This window comes from Lagenorhynchus albirostris, chromosome 4 (genome assembly GCF_949774975.1).
Source record: "Lagenorhynchus albirostris chromosome 4, mLagAlb1.1, whole genome shotgun sequence".
Classification (NCBI taxonomy): Eukaryota; Metazoa; Chordata; class Mammalia; order Artiodactyla; family Delphinidae; genus Lagenorhynchus; species Lagenorhynchus albirostris.
The window spans coordinates 126,512,510-126,539,006 of record NC_083098.1 but is presented as its reverse complement, the minus strand read 5'-3'; the positions used below and the strand labels follow the sequence as shown (position 1 = coordinate 126,539,006).

At 34.5% G+C, this 26,497-nt stretch overlaps 1 protein-coding gene across 2 annotated transcripts in view; it reads right to left on the bottom strand.

The window, feature by feature from the left end:
• USP53 (ubiquitin specific peptidase 53) overlaps nucleotides 1-26,120 on the bottom strand; it is a 44,966-nt gene extending 18,846 nt beyond the window's left edge. For both annotated transcript variants that reach the window (XM_060148658.1, XM_060148659.1), the window contains exons 1-13: nucleotides 25,818-26,120; nucleotides 19,617-19,709; nucleotides 16,205-16,339; nucleotides 14,053-14,166; nucleotides 13,890-13,972; nucleotides 11,531-11,636; nucleotides 10,790-10,936; nucleotides 9,851-10,000; nucleotides 5,368-5,530; nucleotides 4,720-4,872; nucleotides 3,231-3,377; nucleotides 1,540-2,278; nucleotides 386-462 (exon numbers count right to left, since the gene is read on the bottom strand). In XM_060148658.1, the coding sequence (XP_060004641.1) occupies nucleotides 386-462; nucleotides 1,540-2,278; nucleotides 3,231-3,377; nucleotides 4,720-4,872; nucleotides 5,368-5,530; nucleotides 9,851-10,000; nucleotides 10,790-10,936; nucleotides 11,531-11,636; nucleotides 13,890-13,972; nucleotides 14,053-14,166; nucleotides 16,205-16,339; nucleotides 19,617-19,709; nucleotides 25,818-25,961 (2,251 nt within the window). In that variant the 5' untranslated portion in view covers nucleotides 25,962-26,120. The remainder of the gene's footprint in view (nucleotides 1-385; nucleotides 463-1,539; nucleotides 2,279-3,230; nucleotides 3,378-4,719; nucleotides 4,873-5,367; nucleotides 5,531-9,850; nucleotides 10,001-10,789; nucleotides 10,937-11,530; nucleotides 11,637-13,889; nucleotides 13,973-14,052; nucleotides 14,167-16,204; nucleotides 16,340-19,616; nucleotides 19,710-25,817) is intronic.
• Between the last annotated feature and the right edge of the window lie 377 nt (nucleotides 26,121-26,497).

Below are 26,497 nucleotides of genomic sequence, written 5' to 3'. Positions count from 1 at the left end.
TGCAATGATCAAAGAAGTACTGGTAGAGATGGAGTCCCATTAGCCTCAGGCCCTGAGTGATTACTAGGAAGAGACTTCATGCTGACATTCACAGGACACGTGCTGTGAGCAAGAAACAATCTTGTACTAAGACAGGAAGATTTTCAAGTTGTTACCACTGCACAGCGCAGAACCTAGCCTAGCCTGACTGACACACTTTCCCTTTTTCCTATTCCCTGAAGTAGCTATTCCCATCTTTTAAGACTTCAAGCATAAACTCTCCCAGCTTCCATCCTCATTACTCATAAACTTATCAGTGACAGGACTGTCCTTAGCTTCTTTACTCGTAATACCATGATTTATTCTTTACTGCTACTATGATAATATATTTAAATAAAATTTTTACCTTCCAAGTAGTTTTTGCTCTGTTGGGAGGTACAGTTCATACGATCTATGTTTAGATTGCTTGTCTTAATCTGGTTGCTAGAGAATAGAATAAAACACACACCAAACACATCAGCTATAATGGATTATTATTTAGTTTACCCCAAGAAAAAGAAAGGAAATAACATTTGCTAAACAATTATTATATACCATGTGCTGTTCTAGGGGATTAATGTACATTATTAATCTACATCTCACAACTTAAAATACTTAAAAGGAGTTATTATTCTCATTTTTCAATAGGAGATTAAGGCTGTGAAAGTCAAATTAATTTGCCCAATAATTAAAATCCAAGCCTATCTGATTACAAACTTCTGATCTTTCTAATACCCTAGGCTACCCCTTTCGAAGAAGTATTATGAAATTACCCTGCAAAGTAAAAAAGCTTCCCAAGTCTTTATTACAGTGATTATTTCGGTAAAACATGAGCGGTCGCTTTTTCTGGCTTTTCAATAATGAATGTAATAAAACACCAGCTAACATCAAATTAAGATGCTTTAGATCGATTAAGAGCAGAAATAGTGGCTAAATTGACCTAAGTGGCGCACATGTTTTAGAGGTTACACAAAGAACTGCAAATAGACTGCTAACAGTAATATAATAAATGATTTCAGAATTAATTAAGAATTAATTGAATACAAACTTAGTTATTTGGCTGTATTCTTTAATACTTGCTAAAGGAAAAATATCTCTATCATGGAACTGGGTTGTGACAGAAGAAAATAACCCCAGTTTTGAGTTACAAATGTTAGAAATGGGATAATGAACATTAACTAGGTTGAAGAATTAAACAATTAGCTTAATGACTGAGATACACCAATTTAAATCTATGGTTTAAAACCTGTAGTATATATACATCAATAGCTTTTAGTGGCAACAATGATAATGTATTTTACTTTCTAAACTTCCCCAAAATAAACAGTTGTTATTTTTGGAATCAAGAAATAACTATTAAAAATAGAAACTTGATATATCAAATAACCTGCAATATCCCAGGATACTCTGAGCTCAAGCTCTTTCCTTTTCATTTAACTGACCCCAACCTTTGAAAGTTACTTCAAATAACTAAAAAGAGAGAATGGTGGGGGGAAATTATTCACATAACTTGTGTATTACCTGAAGGATGCGGTTTCTTTAACACCACTGATATCCATCACTGTGCCATTTCCATCGATAACAGGTGACTCCAAATTAGCAGAGCCATTACTGATATGATCACTGCTTTCATATCCAGACTCTGTCCTTTGCATCTGCCAATTGTCACCATGAACTTTAGTTTCTTTGAGGGCTTTATTTTTTTCTGCTCCTTTTCCATTAAATTCAAGGGAACTCCTGCTTCCTGTTTCCTGCTTCATTTCATCTTCATATATAGTCATTAAACATTTTTGCTTTGGATTCTCTTTTGGACAACTGTTAAAACTCTGATCTTTGCTACATTTAGATTTGTTACTAATATTTGATTTATGTCTTGGACTATGCTGCCTTTTTTCACTTTCATTAAAAATACTATCGACATTTAATGTTTCTCTCATAGGTTTCCAACCTCGATTTCGGCTTTTAGTGCTGCCATTACAGCTGCTTCCTTTATCCCTAGAATCTTGGCTACTGTCTGTATCATATCCAGTACCACTGTCACTCTTATATTTGCCAGTTATTTTCTCTCCTGAAGCAAGAATCTGGGATTTACTTGAACTTAATGTTTGTGCAGAAGCTCGACTCTGATGGGCAATTCGGTCATGCTTACACGGTCCTTTTCCTTGACTATGATATAGATGTGGATTCCCATATTGTCTAAAGCCATTTGGAGCAGGAGGTGATCCAGACTTGAAATGTGGAAGGTCTTCATTAACCAAATCTTTAAAAATAAATAAAAAATACAAATGAGCTACTCTTCAGAGCCACTTTTTAGTCACAAGCCAAATACCTTGTTTGAGAAGAAATGTTAAACAGTAATAAGTAAATCATAACATAAATGGTTATATAATTATTTTAAAAAATGATCTCTAAAGTAGATCATAAGATAATTACAGCAATTTTAAAAAACTATTCTATCTCATTCATAATTAATAAAAACCATAAAAATAAAAATATTTCCCACCTATTATATTGGTAAAGATTTAAAATTTATTAAACCAATTGCTGCTGGAAACAGACATCTAATCACTGTTGGTGGGAGTGCAGACTGTCAATTATTTTAGGAGGACAACTGAGCCACACCTACCAAAGTTGAAAATAAATAAACATACCCTAAACCCAGCAATTATTCTGAAAGAATTTTATGCTAATGGCTGTATGCAAAAAGTACCTGTGAAAGGATTTCACTGCAGCAAGAATCTTAAATCAAGTTCTAAAGTCTAGCAATATCGGTTAAATTATACTATGTTCATAAAGAAAAGAGCATAAAACCATAAAAAGTAAGACGTGCTCATAATGAACTGGAAACTATTAACAGTGGAACAGAGTGAAGGTCAAGGGTTGCAGGAAAAGAAGTTCTTTTCACTTAATTTTATAACCTTCCTTATTATTCGAATGTACCATACGGGTGAATTGAATTTATAGTTAAAAGTAAAGTTGAAACATAAAAAACACAAGTATTCCAGGCTAGAATTGAATAAGAACTAGGAAAACTTTACATTTATAGGTTTAATAGGTATATTAAAGAAATCATAATAAGATACATAATATCTAAAGAAATATATATAATATATAAAGAAATTATATTAAATTGTATTAAATTATAAAACTTAGCTTTAAAATAAGATTTTAGCTGCCCCTTTTCCAATGAATGCTGTAAGTTCTTAAGTTACCTCTATGTCTGCCCAAATCTTTTCTTTGTCCCCTTTCCAAATCTTTCCTTTGTGAGGAAAGTAAGTTTTTCTGTTCAATGGCTTTTAGAGCACATTCTCTGGAAATGTCTTTTATTTTTTCCCTTTGATCATTGTGACTTGACTTAACTGTAAAAGAAACCATTCTTTAATAATGATACAGATCATTTTTCAAATTGCTCAATAAAAGTACAAATTGAACTATATTAAAATTTAAGATGCTATATATTAACAAAATACAGATTAAACTATACAATGAAATCATTTTTATGCTTAACTAAAAACTCAATGTGATTTATGCTGACACTAGAGATGCAAGCTGTGTTTTAAAACTTCATGTATAGCTCTACAGCGAATGTAAAGGAAAACAAGAGAACTTTTCTTGAAATAATGAGAGCTAAAGGTAACTGAGTGGTTAGTATGTGTCAGGCGCTATTCTAAGTGTCTAAACTCATTTATCAATACTTCTCAGAGGTGGGTACAATTACTATCTTCATTTTGGATTCGGAAACAGAGGCATAGAGAAGTTAAGAACTCGCCCAAGTTCACATAGCTTGTACGTGTAGAACCAGGATTATTAACACAAATTGCCTGGCTCCAATGTTTGTGTTCTTAAACACATACAGTTTCTAGTAAAAGTAGGTATCTTTGAAAAATAGATAATGGCTTAATATAAGAGTATCAATAATACATAAAATGGAAAAAGTTCCGTTAAGAACTTTTAAAAGCATTTATCGTAAATGGTAATTGTTAATGCTGAATCTTATCACCCTTGATTAAATGGGTTACTTTTAGGGTTAGACATTATTTCATTAATATATTTAAAAGTTCCTTACAAAATCATCCTCAACATCCACCCACTTAGAGTTTTGCATATTTCTAAACCATAACTGTACATCATGCTGTGATTGTTTCATGTGGGACCCTAATCACAGATCTTGGATTGTGAAAATTAAAGTTGTGGAATGATAATAACAAGAGACAGTTGAATAAAAATGAGGTTAAAAATAAACTACAACTATAGTAACTTCAAACTATTGTTGCATTCACTAATACTACATTTAATTTTGGCATATGAGCCAAATTATTAACTAAATGTTTTTCCTCTACAAGTTAACAATTAACTCCTTGAAGGAAAGGCCATATCATAGCTTTCTCTGGTGACAGTCCAGGTTGCCTCCACCCTATTACGTACAGCCTTGAGTGAATGGAGAAACTCAAACACTAGTCACGTCAAACTGTTCAAACAAAACTATAGGTCTCGGAGAAATGCTTAAGTCCAAATACAAAATTTTGTTTCTACTTTTTATTTTCTTTTCATGGCCAAGGAAAGCTAGTTAAGGACTCTCCTCTTGGTCCTTACCAAGAATTACAGATTCAGTAAGTGAAGAAAGAGGGAAGCTTAACTATGAAGAGAGGGGGAAGCTTAACTATTCAAGGACAATGTAAAAATGACAATTTAAATACATACCTGTTCCTCTACTGCCACTTGTTTGAATGTGGCTCCGATTAAATGATGAAATACTATCTGCTTGAAATTTTTGATTTTCTCTCTGTTTTGTCTGATCACCAAATCCATTTTCTTTTGAATTCTCCAACTTATGAATTGAGGACTTTTCACATCCTTAAAAAGACCAACAAAACTGTTTAATCCCCTTCCTCCTCTCCACCAGCAGAAGAGATATTTGAATCATCTTTTCAGACATTTTTAATGATATAGAGAAAATTACTTAAAAACTTAGAGGACTGACATCTTTTAAGGACTTCTACATGCTTTGTAGGGCATTCAAAAATGGCCTCGCTGCTTTGGACTTTTCCAGTGTACTAACTCACTTTAAATCTCAATATTTACTTCTAGTAAGAGCTACCAGCCAAGTATCCCCTCCTGTGTTTGTGTGACCATAGTCGTGGGTGGCTGCTGAAGGTGCTTCTGAGGCCACAGAGGAGGAAAGGTTTCTTTATAAAGACTAATTCTAAGTATTAGAATTTTCCTGAACTCCACTTTACTGAAACTAAATTTTGAAATTATCCTCAACATTCATTTCATATTCAGTATATTAGTATTCCTAGTGTGATTGTGATAACAGAAAAACACTAAAAAGAACTTTTAAACAATTACCTATATTTTCTGCAACGGATTTATGAGGTGACCAGTTGATGACCTGCCTGAGCGCATCTTCAGTGGAAACTGCTGTGCCATCTGGGTTTGCGTAAAACAAAAGCAGTGGTTGGAAGTGGCATCGGATACACTTGGAGACCACATCTTTCCATCTAGTTCCAACCTTAAAAAATTACAAATGAATAGAAACAAAACAAAACCTTGTAATCAATGTGTTACATGAAAAGGCAGAGACTGAATTACTTTATATATTAAAAAATTTTAAAGACACTCAGACACTAGCAGTTCAACTATTCATCACACTATATGATTAATTTTATTTAGTAACTAGTCTAGATAAAAATCATATAAACATTATCATTAAAAAACTGATGGGCAAGATTGTACACTTTCTATATCAAGATCTAGATTATCAAAATTTTAAAGGCTTTGTTCATACATGTTGACTGACTTTTGACAAAGACTTCAAGCAATTTAATGGGGAAATGTAAGAGTCTATTCAACAAATGGTGCTGGAACAACTGGATGGCCGTATGATGACTGGATGGCAGCCGCTGCTGCTTCTACTTTCAATAGATTCCAGAGACTGACCATCTACTATGTGACGTCAGGGCCAACATGGCAACTGATGCAGCAAATCCAGAACCACGACTTCCCACTCGGAGTAGAGGAGCAGGATGTTGGCACTCTGCCTGTGTCCTGTGCTTGGGAGAGTGGAATGAAACAGCGCCCAGAAGCCTGTGCTTCAGCTCATATTAATGTGTAGATACCATTCTTGTAGCTGTTAACTGCGAGTTTAGCTTGATTTAAGGGTTTGGGGGGGACCATTTAACTTAATTTCTGCCAGTTTTGAGATGTCTATGTAAATAGGGTTGGCACAGATGCAACAATGTGTAAGACTAGGTGATGGGGTCACACTTATCCGTGTTCCTATGGAAACTATTTGAACATTTGTTTTACATGGATTTTTATTCACTTTTCAAACATGCTACTAAAGTGTGCCCCTCAACTGCTGAGCAAGCATTTGTAGCTTGTGCATTGGCAGAATGGGCCAGAAGCTTAGTGTTGTGACCTGTTTTAAAATAAATAAATAAAGTATCTTGAAATAAAAAAAAAAAAGATATTATGCCTAGCAAAGGAAGCCAAACACAGAGAATGTCTATTGTAAGAGACCATTCACATAAACTGTAGAATGAGATCAATGATTTCCTGGGACCCAGGGTTGGGGACAGTAAAGGGACGTGACAGGATTTTCTGGAGTGATGAAAATGTTCTATACAATGATTGTGGAGGTTAAACAGGCATGTATACAGTTGTCAAAATCCAAACTATACACTTAGAATGGGTACATTTTAATGTTTGTAAATTATACCTCTATAAAGTTCATTTAAAAACAAAACAAAACCAATGAAACAAAGCATTCTAGAATATTCGCTTTTTATTAGAGAAGGGGTCTTTAAAAAAATTTGAGGAGTTTGTTCAAATTACACATTTTTACTTTTTTTTTTTTCCCGGTACGCGGGCCTCTCACCGCTGCGGCCCCTCCCGCTGCGGAGCACAGGCTCTGGACGCGCAGGCCCAGCGGCCATGGCCCACGGGCCCAGCCGCTCCGCGGCACATGGGATCCTCCCGGACCGGGGCATGAACCCGCGTCCCCTGCATCGGCAGGCGGACTCCCAACCACTGCGCCACCAGGGAAGCCCCAAATTACACATTTTTAGCTGTTTACCCCCTTTACCTGGGATTCTGAGATACTTGAAGAACGAGAGTAGTTTGAAAACAAAAGAAACCTGAAACTCAGAGAGTGACTACCCAGTTCTTCCTTCAAATTTTGACAATTTAAACTATGAGGATGCAAAATAGGAGTGCCAAAATGTTGCTGCATACTGACTCAAGATGGAACTTCTTAATAAACTGCCATATCAAAGTACTAAGTAATTCAAGCAAAGTGTGGACTTTAGAATATGAATTTCCAAATTTTTTCACTGGCTTTATTGAATATAACTTAATAAAATAAAACCATCCAATTACACTGTACAAGTCAGTGAGTTCTGCTAAATGTCTACAATCATGTAATCCTCACTTCCAAAACTTTCCCTGTACCCCTTTGCAATGCCTGGCAACCAATGGTCTACTCTGTCACTTTGTTTTTTCCTTTTCTAGAATTTCACATAAGCGGAATCATATTATTTAGCTGTTTGTGTCTCACTTCTTTCATTTAGCGCAATGCTTTTGAGATTTTTCTACATTGTTGCATGTATCACTAGTTCATTCCTTTTTATTGCTGATTATTATATTCCATTGTATGGTTGTACAACTTCTTTATATTCACCTGATGATAGACATTTGAGTTGTTTCCAGTTTTGGTTACTATGAGTAAAACTGCTATGAATATTGAAGTACAAATTATGTATGGATACATGCTTTCACAGGAGTGGAATTGCTAGGTTGTATGATAAACATGTTTAAATTTATAAGAAACTGATAAACTGTTTTCTAAAGTGATTGTTCAGTTCTGCGTTTCCATCAGCCTCACAAGAGTCCTTGTCAGCTCTTGGTATGGTCAGTCTTTTTAATTTTAGGCATTCTAATAGGTGAGTAATGCAATCTCATTGTGAATCAAATTTGTACTTCCTTTGTGCCTAATGATGTACTGAATATCATTTCAAGGGCCATTCATGTATCTTCTTTGGTGAAGTGTCCAAATCTTTTGCCCACTTTTTAATTGATTTGTCTTTTTATTATTGAGTTTAAGAGTTCTTGGGCTTCCCTGGTGGTGCAGTGGTTGGGAATCCACCTGCCAACGCAGAGGACACGGGTTCGAGCCCAGGTCCGGGAAGATCCCACATGCCGTGGAGCAACTAAGCCCATGCGCCACAAATACTGAGCCTGCACTTTAGAGCCTGTGAGCCACAACTACTGAGCCCACGTGCCACAACTAATGAATCCCGTGTGCCTAGAGCCTGTGCTCTGCAACAAGAGAAGCCACCGCAATGAGAAACCTGCACACCGCAACGAGGAGTGGCCCGTACTCGCCGCAACTAGAGAAAGCCCGCACGCAGTAACGAAGACCCAACACAGCCAAAAATAACTAAATTAAATACATAAATTTAAAAAAAGAGTTCTTTATATATTCTGAATATAGCCTTTATTAGATATATGCTTGACAAATATTTTCTCCCAGTCTATGGTTTGTCTTTTTATTCTCCTAACAGTACCTTACTGAAGAGCAAAAGTTTTGACAAAGTCCAATTTATCAGCTAGTTTTATGGTCCATGTTTACTGACTGTTATCTAATAAATCTCTCTATAGCCAAACAGCAGTTTTAACCTTCTTATCTGATATGTCTACTTCTGTCATTTTTGGTCTTTTTTTTTCCTAAGGCAATTTAATATCAGATCTGGCCTGGAACTGACCTCCGAGATCAGTTATTAGTATGAACCCTCGTTTTTGAGGTGCTGATGAAGTTTCTGAGAGAAAAGAAGGTGTGCTCCATTTCCCTACTCTGCCTGCTCACCCCATTTCATGTGATTTGAAGAAATGAAATGGCAGAGAAGGTCTGTTGTTACTGATATTCCTTCAGGGCATGGGTCATGTCTTCCTACTTCTTTGTATATTCGGTAATTTTTTAGTGAATGCTACTTTGAAATGGCATATTGAAATTTCACTGAATTTTACATTTTTGGCTATTGAACTATTTTGTTTTCCTTTTAAATTGTTGACATGTAGTTATGTGTTATGTCATATGGTATCATCTTGGCCCTTTGAAGGCATCATTTTAAGCTTTTTATGTCAGGTCCAGAGCAATCTTCAGTCTAGGAATAATTTAGCCCCACCATTAAGGTGATATTTTTCTGAGGATTCAACTTGATGTCCTGTGTATCCACTCTTGCTAGTACGGATGCAAACTATTCTAGCCCCATGAGTTTAGGGAATTGTTTTCCAGTGGTCCCTTCTGCCACCTTGTGCTCATTTACCCTACACATGGTGGATCACTATTCAGCCAAAGATTAAAGGGGATCCCTCTGCCAATCTCCAGGACTTTCCCTCTGTGCAGCTTTCTTTCTGGTAATCTGTCCAGCAAATTTTAGCCATCTTGGCCTCCTTGAACTCTAATTTCGGTTTCCTCAACTCAGTGAGACTACTAGGCTTTGTTTGGGTTCTCCCTCGCTGCACTGCAATCCAGAAACTACCTCTAGGCAGGAGGCAGGGATCATTGTAGGGTTCATCTTGTTGGTTTCCCTTTTTTCTGTTCAACTGCCTGTCGTCCAGTGTCTAAAGTAGTTGCTTCATCTATTTGGTTTTCTAAATTTTAATACTGGAGGGCTTTAAATGATGCTATTATAATTAAATTCACTTATTTCTATTTTATATAAATACTTACATATAACAATTATTTTATATAATTATTTCATTATTATATCATTTATTCCTAAAAAGTAAAAATCACAATAAATATTCCAGTTAGTAAAGCGTCACTTACCTCTTTCACATTTGCATCATCAAAAAATACCCATTTGGAACTCTTGGTATGAAAAGCAAAGGCACAATAATGTCGGCTAGTGTAGCAAATCATGCCAACAAGGTGAAGTTCACTATTTTTGGCATTTTCATCAGTAACCCTATAAAAAAGCTGTTTAAAAATAATGTATATTTAATACTGTATCTTTTTTAAAATGAGGAACAATTATTTGATGAGTCATGCATTTGATTCTCTATGAAAAACATTTCTCATGCATACTGCCCCAAACTGATATTATATTAGTACTAAAGACACCACATTGCCCTGTTAACAGAATTACTACTTTCAATTAGTCCACAAGAAACATTAAGTCCAATAAAATGTATTTATTACAACTTAGTTTAGTAGCACAGTATCTCTAACACAGAATTGACACTTTACATACATAAACTCAAAATGTGAGGTAAATTACACATTTCCTGATAATTCATGATTGAATCACATATTTTAACATACATTAAACATACTACCTCAAGATAACTATTTAAAAGTTTAATTGTAATATAAACCAATTCAAAATATATTAAGATGGTAAAAAGCATATTAAGAGATAAGAGCTGTAGATGAATTTTAAATCTTAAATTTTTCTAGTTTAATATTTATATTTATAATCATTATCAAACATACACACATGCATACAGTATCATATCATCATCACTCTATAGTGATACAGGGATAGAGCACATGATGGTTTAGTTTGTAACTGAAAGACATTCCTAGTCTAAGCAAGAAAGGCATTCCAGTTAGCCTGATTTGATTAACTTTATCAGAGTTACATCTGCAAATTATTTCCTTTAGAAAGAAAATTTAGTTCTGAAAAACAAAGTGCCTTATAATATATGAAGATGTTTTAGAGGAATTTAAAAATAAAAAGGAAGAGAATGAAAAGAGTTGATATACCCCGGGAAGATAAAGATGTGTCGCGAGATTCCGAACAACATCCTCGGTCAAGTCAGAATGCTCAGAGTCCCAGACTAAACCAATTGTAACAATCTCTGGGCAATTCATTAAAACACGCCGAATTTTTATTTTTTGGCCGCAGTTACTCTAAAGAAAAACACAAAAAACAACTTTTGAAATTATCAAAACAGATATACCACAGGTAATGCCTTATACAGTTTGTATTATGCAACAACATTCTCAACATGTATCAGAAATTTATTTCTTCAGCATATTAAAATAGACTTCTAGAAAAGTATTTGTCTTAATTATTGATTAAACATAAAGTTTATTTTAAATCAAAGTACTTTTCTTTGGTATTTTCGTAAATCTGTTAAAACAGGAATTCAACCTAAAAAAATAGCAGATATAAAGCCCTTGAAGCCATTAATAATGTTACATGAGGGAAGAATAATACCATCTGTAATGTTTATTTAAAGAAAAACAAAAAAGAAATTCTCTTTAGTCAAATGATAGACTTCAGAACTTAATCAACATATGCTACCTTAAATCCTTCACAGTGTTACAAGTTTTTAAAGAAATAAGAGCTCATATGGTATAGAGTTACCTAAGAAAACACTGAAAAAATAAATTCTTCAAATTAATTCCAGATATAATTAATATTTGCATGGTAATTTCTGAATGTCTATTTTCAAATTTACAAATACAGAAGCACACTAGTGTTCTCCAAATTATACTTACAGGACATTTCCTATAGTCATCAGTTGTATTTGCTGCTTGCAGCAATTCTGCAAACATTTCAGGCTTAGAGCGTTCATGCCTTTCCATCATTCTTTCAACTTCATTGCTACAAAAGAAAGAAGCAGTCCCAAATCTGGCCTACGAACTTAAAAAATATCCAGTAAATTTGCATCAAAAATACTAAGTTATCAATATAGGTATGATCATTTTTTCTGTCTTAAAAAACAATTTTGTTTGAAAAATTAACCATGAAGTAAATTTCCATGAAATGAAAAATTATGATATTTGGCAGGTTATGATGAAAAAAGGTCAAGAACAGAATAAAATAACATGAAATCATACCATTGTTTGGAATTAGATGAATGAGGTAAGATGTTCCATCTGAAGGTAATTCTAAGTTAACAGTTTCTTTTACGTTATTACTTAACAAACAGGGACTTGAGTTTAAACTTTTGCCTAACAAGAACAAGAAACTTTAGGAAAGGCTCCCTCTCTGGCCTAAAGTTCCCATAAACAAAGTTATTTTCAGCTAAGAGAAGGGCCCTTTGCTGATTAATGCAGAAGTCACAACCAAAGCTACTTAAATGAGGCTTGTGCCTTTTGTTCCTATTATGACTACTAACCATTTCATTAGAGTCTAGGCAGGGTATCAGTGCCATTTTGTATCCAACTTCTCCTAGAGTCAAATTTTTACATATCAAGGTATTAAGTATCTTTAAACAACTATTTAAACATTTCCAAAAAGATACATAATGTAAGCTCAATACGCCTACTAGTTTCCATTCGTGGTGCTCTGGTTTTACTTAATAGTAATTTTAACTATCCTAGAGCTGGATATATTTTACAGTTCAGTGGTAAGTAATATACAATATTCAATAACAACTAAAAGTACCAATTCTTCTAAAGCACTTCACAAGTACACTAGAAAGCACTAAATCTGACAGGCTCATTCAAAATGCACATAATGGTTTTTTACAAAATTGACAGCATCAGAGTAGTGGTTAACCAGATACATTTTGAATTTGAAATGAACCCAGACCTGGATTTCAATCTTAATTCATCCATTTACCAGGTTAATCATATTAAACCTATTTCTTGATCAACAAAAGTTTTTGTTAAGATTAAAAGCAACAATTAATGTAAAGCCTGGAACATAGTAAGCATTGAACAACTGGTATTCAATACTTATCACCAATAAAAAGAGAGAGATTATAATTAGAATTCAAATTCTGGGCTTTAGCAATTCATGGCATGGACCAGAGAGAGACTGATGGAACTCTAATTCTTATTACCTGATACTGTCTCAGAGCACTGTCATTTTACACAAGAGTTTCAAAGTAGACTTAAAGTTTTACAGCTTTTAGTTTGTGGTCTATCCTGATTCAAACACCACCCTACTCTTCAAACAAAGTGAATGAAACTGACTACAAATGACTGACGTTTAAAGAATGTTCCTCTAAATCGATGTTTCCCAACTCTGTATATATCCAATTTACCAACTTGCTATATTCAATGATCTTTAAGAAATAATGTGCTATATCCAAAATAAATCAAGGAAGTTTAATAATACAATGAAATGGATGAGCACCTAATATTCACTTTGTGCAATGATAAAAATATTGGTAGCATTTAGTAACTAACTGCTGTACTGATGCATTCTGATTAATAATTATTGACCCATGTTTTGTCTTTTGTACTAAAGTATCTGCAAACATTTATGATCTCATTCAATGTTTATCATACATCAAATATTTACACTCTCAAATACCTGTTGCCGTGTTCAAACAACTCTTACTATGTAAAGTCTAGAGATCATTTTTGGATCCCTAAGCTGATGTTTCATGGCTAGGGAGGGAGGGGACAGACAAGCATGGCAAATTTTTATTTCAGGTGAATGTTATGGCCTTAAATGCAATAAACCTAACAGAGGATTATTTTCACTTTTTTCTTTCTTGTCTGCTTACCCTAGCTTCCATCACTATGCAGGGACATGGTGGAGCCGACAGGAGACATGGCCACTACAAAGGTAACACCTTAGCAAAAATGAAGAAATCATGTACAATTCCATTTACCCTTGAACTTGTCATTTTAAGCTCTCCTTCACAGTTTCAAAAACTTGCTATAAATATAAATAAATATACATTTTGACTAATATTCTGTACATTTCACTGAGTGACATCTATATTTGGTTAAGTCAGAAACAACTGAGATAGACATCACTTAGTACCCCTGATGGTAGCACATTTGTTAATCTCAGAGAGTAGATATTCATATATGCTACAGTTTCATAAAATAAAGGCTCAATGTGATCACATACATGACTAACATCTTTGGTAAATATGCTTTAGTAGGTTCTTACCATAGGGCCGTTGTAGAAATGTACCGCACAAATTCTGTAAAGGGTAGAGGATCTGATGATGCTCCACAGCTACGACACACACACTGCAGGTAAAAATATATGTCTAATTTATCAATCATAAAACATAAATATAGTCTCTAATAAAACAGTTAAGCCATCTCACCTGTTCATACAGAGTCATAGCAAACTTCTGGTGAGTGATACAAGATTTAGAGGTACACATGTCTGCATCTCTGCTTGGCACTATGTGAAAATGAATCCTCTCCAATATATTTTCCTAATTAAAAAATTAAAAGACAAATGAGTTGCAAATCTTGCATAGGACACTTCAATATACAACTCTTTTTAACATTACAAATTGAAAAATCTAAGTATTTTCCAAAGTGTCAAACTCAGAAGTGCCATATACATTGTCAGCTTTTCAGCTTCCCTCTTTAACCGAGCCTTCAAATGTTGCTCAATTATTCACCTTTTGCAGCATTCGATTTTAAAAAAATTTTAGCAAAACATTATAATGTAACATGATTTTAATAAAGATTTAAAAAATCAATTCATGGTGGCTGACATCTAGAATTTAATATTAGAAAACAAGATTTCCTATGTTCCCAGCATTCTCACATTGAGAAAAAGCAATTAATTAAAAAAAATCCTACTTGGATCATTTGGATAGTCTATATAACTTAAATCAAAACATCAATGATAAAGGCTTATAATACCTGCACTAACAACCCGAATGCAAGTAATCTGCTCTTCAACAAACTTCTTATGAAAGTGTGGATTTGTAATATAGATCAATAAGGGGTATTAATTTCTTTAACAAATTATCCTTTTTACCAAAACTTAACCAATGGATTATTTTAATTAGTTAACTTCCCCCTCCTCTGCTCCAGGACATTTATAACTATTCAATTATTTAAGCCTGGATTTCTAGATATCCCATGAATAATCATATCATGGATTAGTATACTTCACTTAAGTGAAAGTAAGACTATAAAGTTCAGTATTGTACAAAATATATCCATTTATATTTTAAGCAGTGGAGCAATTATAAACATGAGAAGTATGAAAAGCATATTTCATGACTGTGTGTGTTGTTTTTGTCATATTTTAGTCAACATGGCAAGTGTGCTAAGCATTCGAGATGTTCATTTAAAAAAAACCACAAATGCCAAATGAATTCTATAAAGAGTAATAAATTCTTCAAAAATTTGGAGAACGGATTGGGATGCTTTGATGATGCATTATCTAGTAGATGTGACTTATGTTGAACTTTAACAAAAATAGATTAGGAAAGTTTTGAATATTTCAGGAACTTGAGCAAAGGCTATAAAAACAGGAATTTAAAAGACATGTTTGAGGAATGGACTGAAACTATCTCACCAGAAGGGAAAATTCAGGAAGGAAGCAAAGAGATAAACTGGAGTTTGAATTTAAAGAGCCTTAAATGTCAGAAGAGAGTCAGATGTGAATCACAGAAATATATGAAGTGCAAGCATTTATCTGAAAAAATTTATATTAATATGGTGGCTGCTAAAAAAGACTCTTAGGATATAGGTTAAAAGGACACTAGCAAGGAGGCTTAAATAATGCTGAGAGTAGAGGCCCGAGCTAAACAGAAATGGTGACAGGGAAATAACATGGCGACGCAAACCTTAAAAGGGTTTCTGATGAAAGAATTTACAGAATTTGCTGAAGAGATATAAAACTAAGAGAAGAAATAGCTATCTTAAATATAGGTGACATCTATTTTATTGAAACGATTAAACATCAACATGCATATTTAAGAAGGTATATAAGGTACATCCCTGATCAAAGGAATGCTCTACTTATCAATATGGTGGTAACAGTCTCAGAACATCAACCTCAGTGAGTGATTCTCAACCTGGAGTAAGGTGTATATCAGAATTGTTGCCCCTGACAGCTGCCCATCAAGATCCTCTGCTCTTCAAAGAGAATCATTGCATGTAATGAGAAATGTTACTGGGAGAGTGTGTTGCATATGTAAATCCCATGGAACAGAACGACTTAAGTGCTATGATTTATACATAATAAGCCTTTTTGCTCCAGTAACTAAATTTTAAAGTATTTTAGTAGCCTAACTGAAAAATTAGAGCAGCACAAATAATCAAAAGCAAAAGTACACAAAACACATGTGGACTTAAACTGAGCTTTGAAGGGTAGGTAAGACAGGGATCTACTGAGCAGTTCTGATACTTTTCCACTGCTATAAATTTATGTTTCATTTGTCTCAAAAGGTGCATAATTTAAGGAATGCAAACTGCCATTCTAACTTAAGGATTATCAGAAATACTTACAAAGCACTCTGCAGCATCATCCATGAGGCCAAGCTGAAATCGCTGCTCATCTTTGAAACTTTCTGCAAGAGCATGCCTTATGTTATCCGAAGGAAGTGCTTTTTCTCGACTGTGTTGAAACTGTGCAAATATCGTCTGGGAATCAACAAATACTCAACCAGTAAGTTTAACACCAACAACTAAAAAACACTTGAGCAATTTCATTTCAACAGCGAAACTCGAAACTCTATACTCAAACTAACAGTCTTTTGCTTTAAAATTCCATTAAAAAATTAATTATTTCTATGAGTAATATGTAGAAATGGTTGCCCAAGTCTCTAAATCAAATGTTAGTGCATAAGAATTAAACATGGAAAGTTCTCAGATCCCATCCTCAGAGATTCTGATTGAGATGAGGCCCATTTTTAAACTGTCTCCTAGCTGACTACGATCTAAGTTATTTAGAAAGAGTTTTGAGATAAGTTGCTTTAAATCTTAAAGTGTACTGCAGGAATTAAAATTATGTTATACAAAAATAAACATCATATAATCAAATAAAACAGTAGGAACTCACTAGACTTGAAACAGTGGGAACATCATTCAAGAACATTAAATTATAGGTGTTAATCTGGTCTTCTATATTCTTTATTGAATTTAAGCAAGAAAAACTTTTTAATAAGTTCCAGTTTTATGACAATCATCTTAGGTGAGTGAAAGTAGGGAAAAAATAAAGTTTGCTGTGTGATAAACCACCAAATAAGGATTGATCATATTAAGTTCTATATTAATTAGCTCAAGGGGTATGTCATCTCAAAAAAAAACTGCATTTAAGATGAACATATGGTAGGCTAGGAAATATTTCAAGAATCTGTTCCACTGATACAAGAAAATTTAATTTACAAATAAGAAATTTAAAAAGAAAGATGCCAAGTGATATTAGATATTCAGAACCAAAATTTTTAGCTACAATTACAAATGATAAAAAATGAAAAATATTTTCAAAAGTCATTTCTTATTTAGGTAGTCAACTTTTCCAGGTAATGTTTAAGATATTAATCCTACACATTTAACATCTATTTTTTTGATTGTCTAGTATATGTGAGGCATTGTTCTACACCAGAAAACAAAGACCCTGCCCTCATGGAGCATACATTCTAGTTGTAGTAATGAGGAGAGGGCAAATAAGTAATTATATGCCAGAATGTAATAAGTACAATAGAGAAAAACAAAGAAATACAATACAAGAGAGAAAGATAAAGTAGTGTAATAGGGATAGGCATGCTGGGGGTAGGAGAGAGGAAGGGAGCTTACCTATTACCAAGGGTAGTCAGGGAAGGTCTCACTGATGGAAAAATAACATTTAAGGAGAGGCATAAAGGAAATAAGGGTGTTAGCCACAGGGACATCTGGAAGAAAATCATTCTAGACAAAAAGAATAATAATGAAAACACTCAGAGATGAAAGCCAGCTCTGAGAAACTGCAAGGAGGACAGTGCAGTGTGTGTGTGCGTGTGCGCGCGCGCCTGCGTGCACACACGCACACGCACAGGTGTTTTGAGGCAGGGGACGCAAGCAGGGGAAAGAGGCAGGTGATGTGTAAGGCTATGGGAAGACCTGAGCTAGAAAATTTAACTAGTTTTTACAACTGGACAAAACATTCAAAATTTACTGCAGAGTAAATAAAATGCAATACTGTAATCTGATCTAAGTTCATTCTTCATCAACCCTATTTTTACCATATAAAAAAGAGAATATAAAATCGCCTCCTGATTGGGATTGACATGTATACACTGATGTGTATAAAATTGATGACTAATAAGAACCTGCTGTATAAAAAAATAAATAAAATTAAATTTAAAAATTTAAAAAAAAAATTAAATTGCCTCCTTTGGTGACTTATTCAAACAGCCTTTTTAGGAATGTAAGTCAAAATAAAGCATGAAAACCACCTTTTATTTTCCTGTATTATGTATATGTGTGTGTACTAAGAATATTCAAGAATGTAAAAGCCTGAAATATTTATTTCTGAAAACATATTAATCAAATCTTAAATTTTTGGGCAAAAATTTCAACGACATAAATGAGTTACTAATATATACTGGACTCCCTGTTTCTGCCTTTGTCCCTAATCTATATATTCTCATCCAAGCAGCCAAAGAGATCTAGTCCAAATATTATACTTACTTAACACAGGTTATATCACTCCTCCACTCAAAACAATCCCACGACTTCCTAAATCACTCAGGAGAAAAAGTCAAGGTCCTCACAAAGGTCTAGAAGGCCCTACACAATCTGAACTCCTGTTCCAGTTATCTACTGCTGCACAACAAAACCACCCCAAATCTTAGGTACTAAAAATAACATTTATTTTGGCCACAAGTTTGCAGTTTGGGTGAGGACGGCTCAACTCTGCCCCACTTGCAGTCATCTGTAATAGTCTGAATGCTGGAACTTGGGAGTCATCTGAAGGTCGCTCACTAGTGTCTAGAGGTTGATGCTGGTTGTTGGTGCTGCCTGTTGGCCAGGAACTTGGCCGTAGCTATGACCAACTTGGCTTCCTCATAGCATGGCAACTCACTTCCAAGAATGAGCACCCCAACAGACAGAGCCAGGTGGAAACTTTATCACTTTTTCTAATCTACCCTAATCTCATTTCTGCCACATTCTATATGATGGAAATGAAACATTAGGGGCAACCCATATTCAAGGAATTAGACTCCACCTTTCAATAGAAGAGTGCAAAAGAATCTGCAGACATTTTTGAAGTCACCACAACTCACCTTACCTCTGAGCTCATCTCCTATCACTGTCCCCCTTGCTCACAAAGCTTCTGCCACCAGTCAGGTTTCCTTTAATATGTCACGCACACTCCCACCTCAGGGCCTTTGCAGTTGCTGTGTCCCTGCTTGCCTGGAAGGCTCTAGTCCACTCCATCACCTTTTCCAAGTTGTGATTTAAATGTCATTCTCTCAGTGAGGCTTTCCTTGCTACTCAACACTCTCTAGTACCTATCCCTGATTTATATTTCCTCCTTTGCAATTATTATTACCTAACATACTTTATATTTTGTTTATTTATTTTCTTCTCCCTTACAAGAATATAAGCTACATGAGAACAGGGATTTTTATTAGTTCCGTTCACTGCTGTATCCTTAGTAACTACAGCAGTGCCCAGAATTCAGTAGTAACTCAAAAAACATCTGTTAAATGATTATTTCAAAATAATGAAAAATATAATGTTCCTAACACAGAAAAATGAATCCGTAAACCTGAATAAGTCATACTTTAAGAATTTCTCTTCAAAACTGTAAGTCACTTGACAATAACTTTAATTACAAATAAACTAAACAAATATGTCAAACAAACCAAACTATCAAATAAAATTAAATCTTTTGAGAAACAATAGTAATTTTTCGGAACTATTAAAAGGTTACCTTCAATGCACAAAATATGCAGGCAACTCCCTGACAAACATGTCCATCCAGAACCCGCAAGCTTCTTCGGAATATATCTAATTGCCATAAAACCTAAAAAATAGTGAGATGTAAAGAAAGAAAGAAACACAGTAATATTTTTCTCACTGGGATGAAAGACAGATTTAAATATGTTTTAAATTGTGGGAGGCTAATAGCTTCTTTTAGTCTCTTGCACATAATCAGATATATACTACTAAAAATAATAAGTATAAAAGTGCTATATACATGTAGTTCATATATAAAAGATGGATTTAGAAAATATTACTATGGATTCACATGTAAAAACCATGACAGGCACAGAACAAGAAAAAAATAACTCCTCAGTTAAGGAATTTATATGAACAGGAAACAAGGGATACTGAATGCAGGACTTGGCAGAGACTTGAGAGAGGAAGTGATTATAATACTTGGAATGAACTGAAATTTAGGAAGGAAATATAATTGCAGTTAAAAGTCAGGGTGTACCAAATAAGGGTCAGTATGTAGTGGCAAGAAAAAAGGGCAGAGGCCTGTGTGGTCATTGTATATTGAGTGAAGAAGGGGGCATCTGTGTAGTCATGGGGGTACAGCATAATATGAAGCAGCAGTTAAAAAATAACCTGAATATATTTGCTGCAATTATCCAATCATCATTTACTACTAAAAAAACAAAAACAAAATAAAAAAGACTGTAGTTGTTTAAATAAATCAGTCTAATACTTAAAATCATTCTAGAAAAATCTGAAATTTATACAATGGGGATAACTGTGTCAGCCTCATAGACTGCTTGTAAGGATTAAATATATGTATGTAATATGTGAAGTGTTTAGAGCAGTGCCCAGTACACAAGTGGCATGCATTGAATGCAACCTGCTATTTGTTGCTGTAAATACTATTACAACAAACAATTAAGATACTTCCTCAAATAATAAAACCAAGAAAATCCATTCACCATCTCACATTTCTCCCAACCAAAAAAAAAAAGTTAATAAAAACAAATAATTTTAAAAGTTTCCTATTTTTTAATAACTCAGTAACTGAAAGCCATTTCAGAATTTCTCTGATAGTTGCTTTTTCTTAAAGCATAACTAATAGGATTCATTTAGTTATCACAAATAACTCAGTGTTTTGCAGAGCACTTGAAAATGTTTAACAACTTTCTTGCATATCATATTCTATCATACCATAAAATATACATTAAAATTCATTCATTTGTCAAGATGAAGGTCACGACAGCACAGCTGTGAGAAGTGCACAGCACTGTAGTTAGTGATACACCCTCTGAAGACAGGCTGTCTGGGTTCTAATTCTGGCTTTACTGTTTACAGCTCTTGGGCTGACTTGAGCAAAATATTTCCTGAAACTTAGTTTTCTCATCACTGAAAGGAAGATAAAAGTAGTACCTATCTCTTAGGATCACTGTAAGAACTAGATTAGATAAAACACAGTGTACCAATGCACAGTAAGAGCACAATAAATGTTAGCTATTAAATATTTTAACTTTGCTTTTAACTTACAGAACTCAAAACCACACCAATTATATCATACCTACTTAACTGTACCACTTTCTCATCAAATAAAAGTTCAAACTATTCAGCCAAAAGAGAAAACTCTATAATCTGCTTATAAGGCTTACGAATTACGTCTTTCAAATGTAATGTTTTCTAGGGTTAGCAAAATGTTTAACTTACACTGGATCTAAACTACAGAAAAAAATATTTTATGTGACTTCTCTGTATACTACTCAATATAAAAGTTTAAAAATGATTTTCACAAATCCATACCAAAAATTATCTGCATTATAGTTAACCTTTATCCTATTTCATTTAAAAATGTTGATTATATTCTACCACCTGTTTTAAATTAAAGCCTAAGCTAGTTGTTGGACTAATTAGTTTTTAGCAATATAATTTTATAATATAAACATTTTTCTTTTGCATTATTTCCATGTTTCATTTTAACATGGTACCTAACAAAATTAGTGTAGTTATTTTGAATGTTTATGCATGTTTCTTATTTAGTTATTCCCCAAAGATTAATACATATATGCATATGCATTTAATAAAGGAATATAAACCTTTCATCATATTCCTGACCTCAAAATAATATAAAAAATTTAAAAAAATTAAGGGGAAATGGCATATAAATTCATTTTTCTTACTTATATTACATCCAAAACATTTTAATAATGTCCATTTTTAGTAATTCCTTACAAAACGTATTTCACAATTTATTTCTCAGCAGTTTAAAAAGTACTCATCAAACTGCGTATTAGCATTTATATTCTGAATTTTTAAAAATGAAGTCAGGCTTTTTCTGAGAGAAGTCTACTTGAATAGCTGCTTTGTCAGTGAGGACTGGCTTTCTAAATTAGTTTATACACTAGACATTTTAACATCAGGGGCCAGCAGATTCCCTGGGTTGAAGGGATGGAGCTGGGAGTTCAGGGAAGCCAAAGCAGCTAGAGTTGGCGGGACACAGTGCCACAGGGGGGAGAGCTGCACACAGTTAACACCAGAGCTCGAGGGGGCCTCTCGAGTATTCAGGTAAGCACTGTGAGGAAACTACCTGAGACCAGGAAAGAAAATCCCAAAAGATTAGATGTAATGCCCAAAGCACATATCAGTTCAGGGCAGTGCCTGTTCTCAACAGCCAAAGTGGAAAACATCATAATTCACAGAGCATCAGTTAAAGAAAGAACTGTCCCTCCCCACTAGCAGAGAAATTAACCCCAGAATAAACACAGTTCTGGTACTGCCTACAAAGCTTAAACATAAAATGATCAAACTGTTTCTAAATAAACTAATCCTATCCCAGAACAATGTTCAAGAATATTTTTAGGAATATAAAAATACCCATCACCCAACAAAGTAAAACTTAAAATGTCGTCTGACATCCAATCAAAAATTACCAGACCTGGGCTTCCCTGGTGGCACCATGGTTAAGAATCTGTCTGCCAACACAGGGGACATGGGTTTGAGCCCGGTCCAGGAAGATCCCACATGTCATGGAGCAACTAAGCCCATGCACCACAACTACTGAGCCTGCACTCTAGAGCCCATAAGGCACAACTACTGATGCCCACATGGCACAACTACTGAAGCCCGTGCGCCTAGAGCCTGGCTCCACAACGAGAAGCCACCAGAATGAGAAACCTGTGCATCGCAATGAAGAGTAGCCACCGCTCACCTCAACTAGAGAAAGCCCACATGCAGCGACTAAGACCCAATGAAGCCAAAAATAAATAAATTAATAAATTAATTTTTAAAAATTACCAGGCATTACAAGAAACAAGAAAATATATTCCAAACCTAGAAAGAAAAAAAAAGAACAGAATTTGCACAGACAGAATTAGTAGACAAGTACATTAAAACAATTATTATACCTGTATTCATATATTCAAGAGGTCAGAGAAAAGACTGGACATGTTAAGTATAGACACAAGTGATTTTTGAAAGACCCAGAGCAAACTTCTAAAGGTGAAAATTACAATGTCTGAGATTTAAAAATACACTGGTGATATTACTAGCAGATTAAATAAACAATGCAAAAGAAAAAAATTAATGAACTTGAAGACACAGCAATAGAATCCCATAAAATGAAAGAGAGAAAAACAAAAGAATGAGAAAGACAATGAAGAGCACATCAGTGAGCTCTGGGACCTAAAGCAACCAACTGAATATGTATCAATAACTGGAATCCCCCAAAGGAGGGGAGGGATAGAAAATTTTGAAGAAATAATGGTCAAAGAGTTTCCACATTTTTTTAAAATTTACTTTTATTTTATTTATTATATTTTGGCTGTGTTGGGTCTTCACTGCTGCGTGCGGGCTTTCCCCAGTTGCGGCAAGTGGGGGCCACTCTTTGTTGCAGTGCGCGGGCTTCAGTACTTGTGGCACACAGGCTCCACAGTTGTGGCTCACGGGCTCTAGAGCGCAGGCTCAGTAGTTGTGCTGCATGGGCCTAGTTGCTCTGCGGCTTGTGGGATCTTCCCAGACCAGGTCTCGAACCCATGTCCCCTGCATTAGCAGGCGGATTCTTAACCACTGCGTCACCAGTGAAGCCCATCCACATTCGATTAAAATTATAAAGCCATGGGTCTAAGATGCTCAATGAACCCAAACACAAGAAGCATGTAGAAAACTACAGCAAGGCACATCATAACCAAATTGCTTTAAACCAGTTAAAAAAAGAAAATCTTAAAAGCAGCCAGAAAAAAAGGGAAACATTACAAACACAAGAACAAAGATAAGAATGACAATAGTTTTCCAGGAGAAGTAATACAAGCCAGAAGACAGATGAGCAAAATCTTTAAAATACTAAAAGAAAAACTGTCAACTTAAACTTCTGTAATGAATGAAAATATTTTTCAATAACAAAAGTCATCCTTCAAGCAGAAGAAATGATACCAGATGGAAAGCTGGATCCACACAAAGGAGTGATGAGCACCATAACTGGTAGCTATGTAGATAAGTAGAAATAACCTTCATGGCAAAGGTCAGTGGACTGTTCATTTTTTTTCTAAATATATCAACATAGGAATACTTCTCCATTTTCTTTACCACGTAAGTGTCCTTGCTCAGAGTTTTCTTTTGTTATAATAAGCTTTTCATCTCCCTAAAGTATACACAGTATTTTGGGAGCCAAAAAAAGGGACAGACACAGAGGGAAATACATAAATGTAAAAAAAAGAACTGGAAAAGGGTTAACAGGAAAAGATTTGAAATGACAGAAGCTCTTTCTCAGAGCCTGATTCAATAAAAGCATATAATTCCATGTCTTTTGGAGTCTGGTATTTCTCTATATCAGGTGTCATTCAATAAATATTTTCCTGCCCTTGTCACAGCACTTAATGCCAAAGGGATCCTTCAGCCAGGGCAGAACAGTGACTGTCATTTAAAGGTCCCAACATAAATTAGAATTAATGCTTTTCTAATACCAATTGCTTCTGTTTCCCTGAGTGAGTTATAAAACTTTCAAGTTTGACATATGTCCTGGACAGCAGACAATTAAGAACACAAGTCTGAGTCAGATGTCTGAGCACTTGACACATTCTAGATGTGTTCATTTATCAAATGAGTTAATTAAGCAATATTTCTCTTTCTACTCTCAGTTTTCAGGAGGAAAAAAAAAGCAATAGAAAGAAAACACGTAAAAAGCAATAGAAAGAAAACACGTGAAAAGCTATTTATTTTCAATAAAATCTTTTAAGGTATATTCTAGTGTCAATAGAGTAACATTCCAATATTCTAAATCTTCCTCATCCTTAGTACTATACAATCAACGGTCAGAAGGATATAGGCCCCTAAAAAATCTGAAAATGTTAAATAAAAACTATCATACATAAGAAAAGATATTTATGTAAGGTAGAAAGTTGGATTAATACATATTTGCTAATTAAAAGAATTTCAACAAGGACTGAAGCAAAATGAATTAACCGTTAATTTAACTACAACAGTGGTGTCCAAATTATGATTCTACAGAGGGGATTTAAGGTCACAGTGTGGTGGGGGGGGGAGGAATTTGAGTACTGAGATTAAAAACTGCATTCCTGGGCTTCCCTGGTGGCACCGTGGTTAAGAGTACGCCTGCCGACGCAGGGGACGCGGGTTCGTGCCCCGGTTCGGGAAGATCCCACATGCCGCAGAGCGGCTGGGCCCATGAGCCATGGCCACTGAGCCTGTGCTCTGCAATGGGAGAGGCCACAACAGTGAGAGGCCCACGTACCGCAAAAACAAAACAAAACAAAAAACTCTGCATTCTCATTTCAATCCACAGAGCTTGTTTCTTTTTATGCTGTCTATGGGGATCCTACTGCATTTCTTAAACAAAAAAAAAGGGGGGGAGAGAGGGGTTGACTAGCTAATTCAAAAAAATAATTTTATGTATTTTAGAAACATTCTTAATTTACTAAGTAAATATTTTAAGCCACAAGATATTTTTATATCCTGGCAATGTATCATTCTGTTGAAAACAACATTTCCATTTATTATAAAAACCAAAATGCCCAGTCAAAATATTTTGCTACTATTAAAAGTGATATTAAAAAGTCATTCTAGTCAATAATAACTTTATTCTTAATTTACAAGTTAAAGAAGGATTAAGCAAAGAATTTCCTGAAAGGCACTTTTTAAAATTTAACAAGAAAAAAAAAAATTTAACAAGAAATTATGGTCTCACCTGTACAGCACTATTAAGAAAGCAGCTGTTTTGTCCTGGTTCATTCAACAAGCCTTTGGTAGGGGCTAGGGATAGCATACTCCCAGGTTGATAAGCTTTTCCAAGATTGCCACCAGGTTTCCGTAAGAATTTTACCCATGCCATTTTCAAGCAACTTTGTTTGCATTAAAGCTAAGAATTATATACTTATGTGACACTTCTGATGATAAAATGGATGGTTTCTTGAATGATCCACTTAAATTCGCTGCAGCCTATTACCATAACATAAGTTTCCAAGTCCATATCTTTCCTGATGCTGTAGTTTTGAGGACTTTGTCAAGTAAAAAAAGGGTACATTAAGGATTGAAGTTCTGAAAACTAAAAAAGAAAGCTATTTTAAACAAGGTCTTAAAGATTTAAAAATCTTTGTGTTAAATTTTATAAGAGTACAGTTTAAGGTGAAAAAGATTTTTTAAAAACTGCTAAAGTAACATTGATGAACAAATCATATTCTTTAAAGCACAAGTCATTTGTCTTGATGGTTTTAAAAACAGATGATACAAAAAGATGTAGAGTTAGCATTTGGTATGATTCATTTGGTCATTTGTTTTCCTTGTGTTTCTTTAATAAGAAAGAAGTCTTTCTCTTTCCCAGATGAAGTTATTAAAGGTGACTTCATATTTCATATCAATGTGACCTCA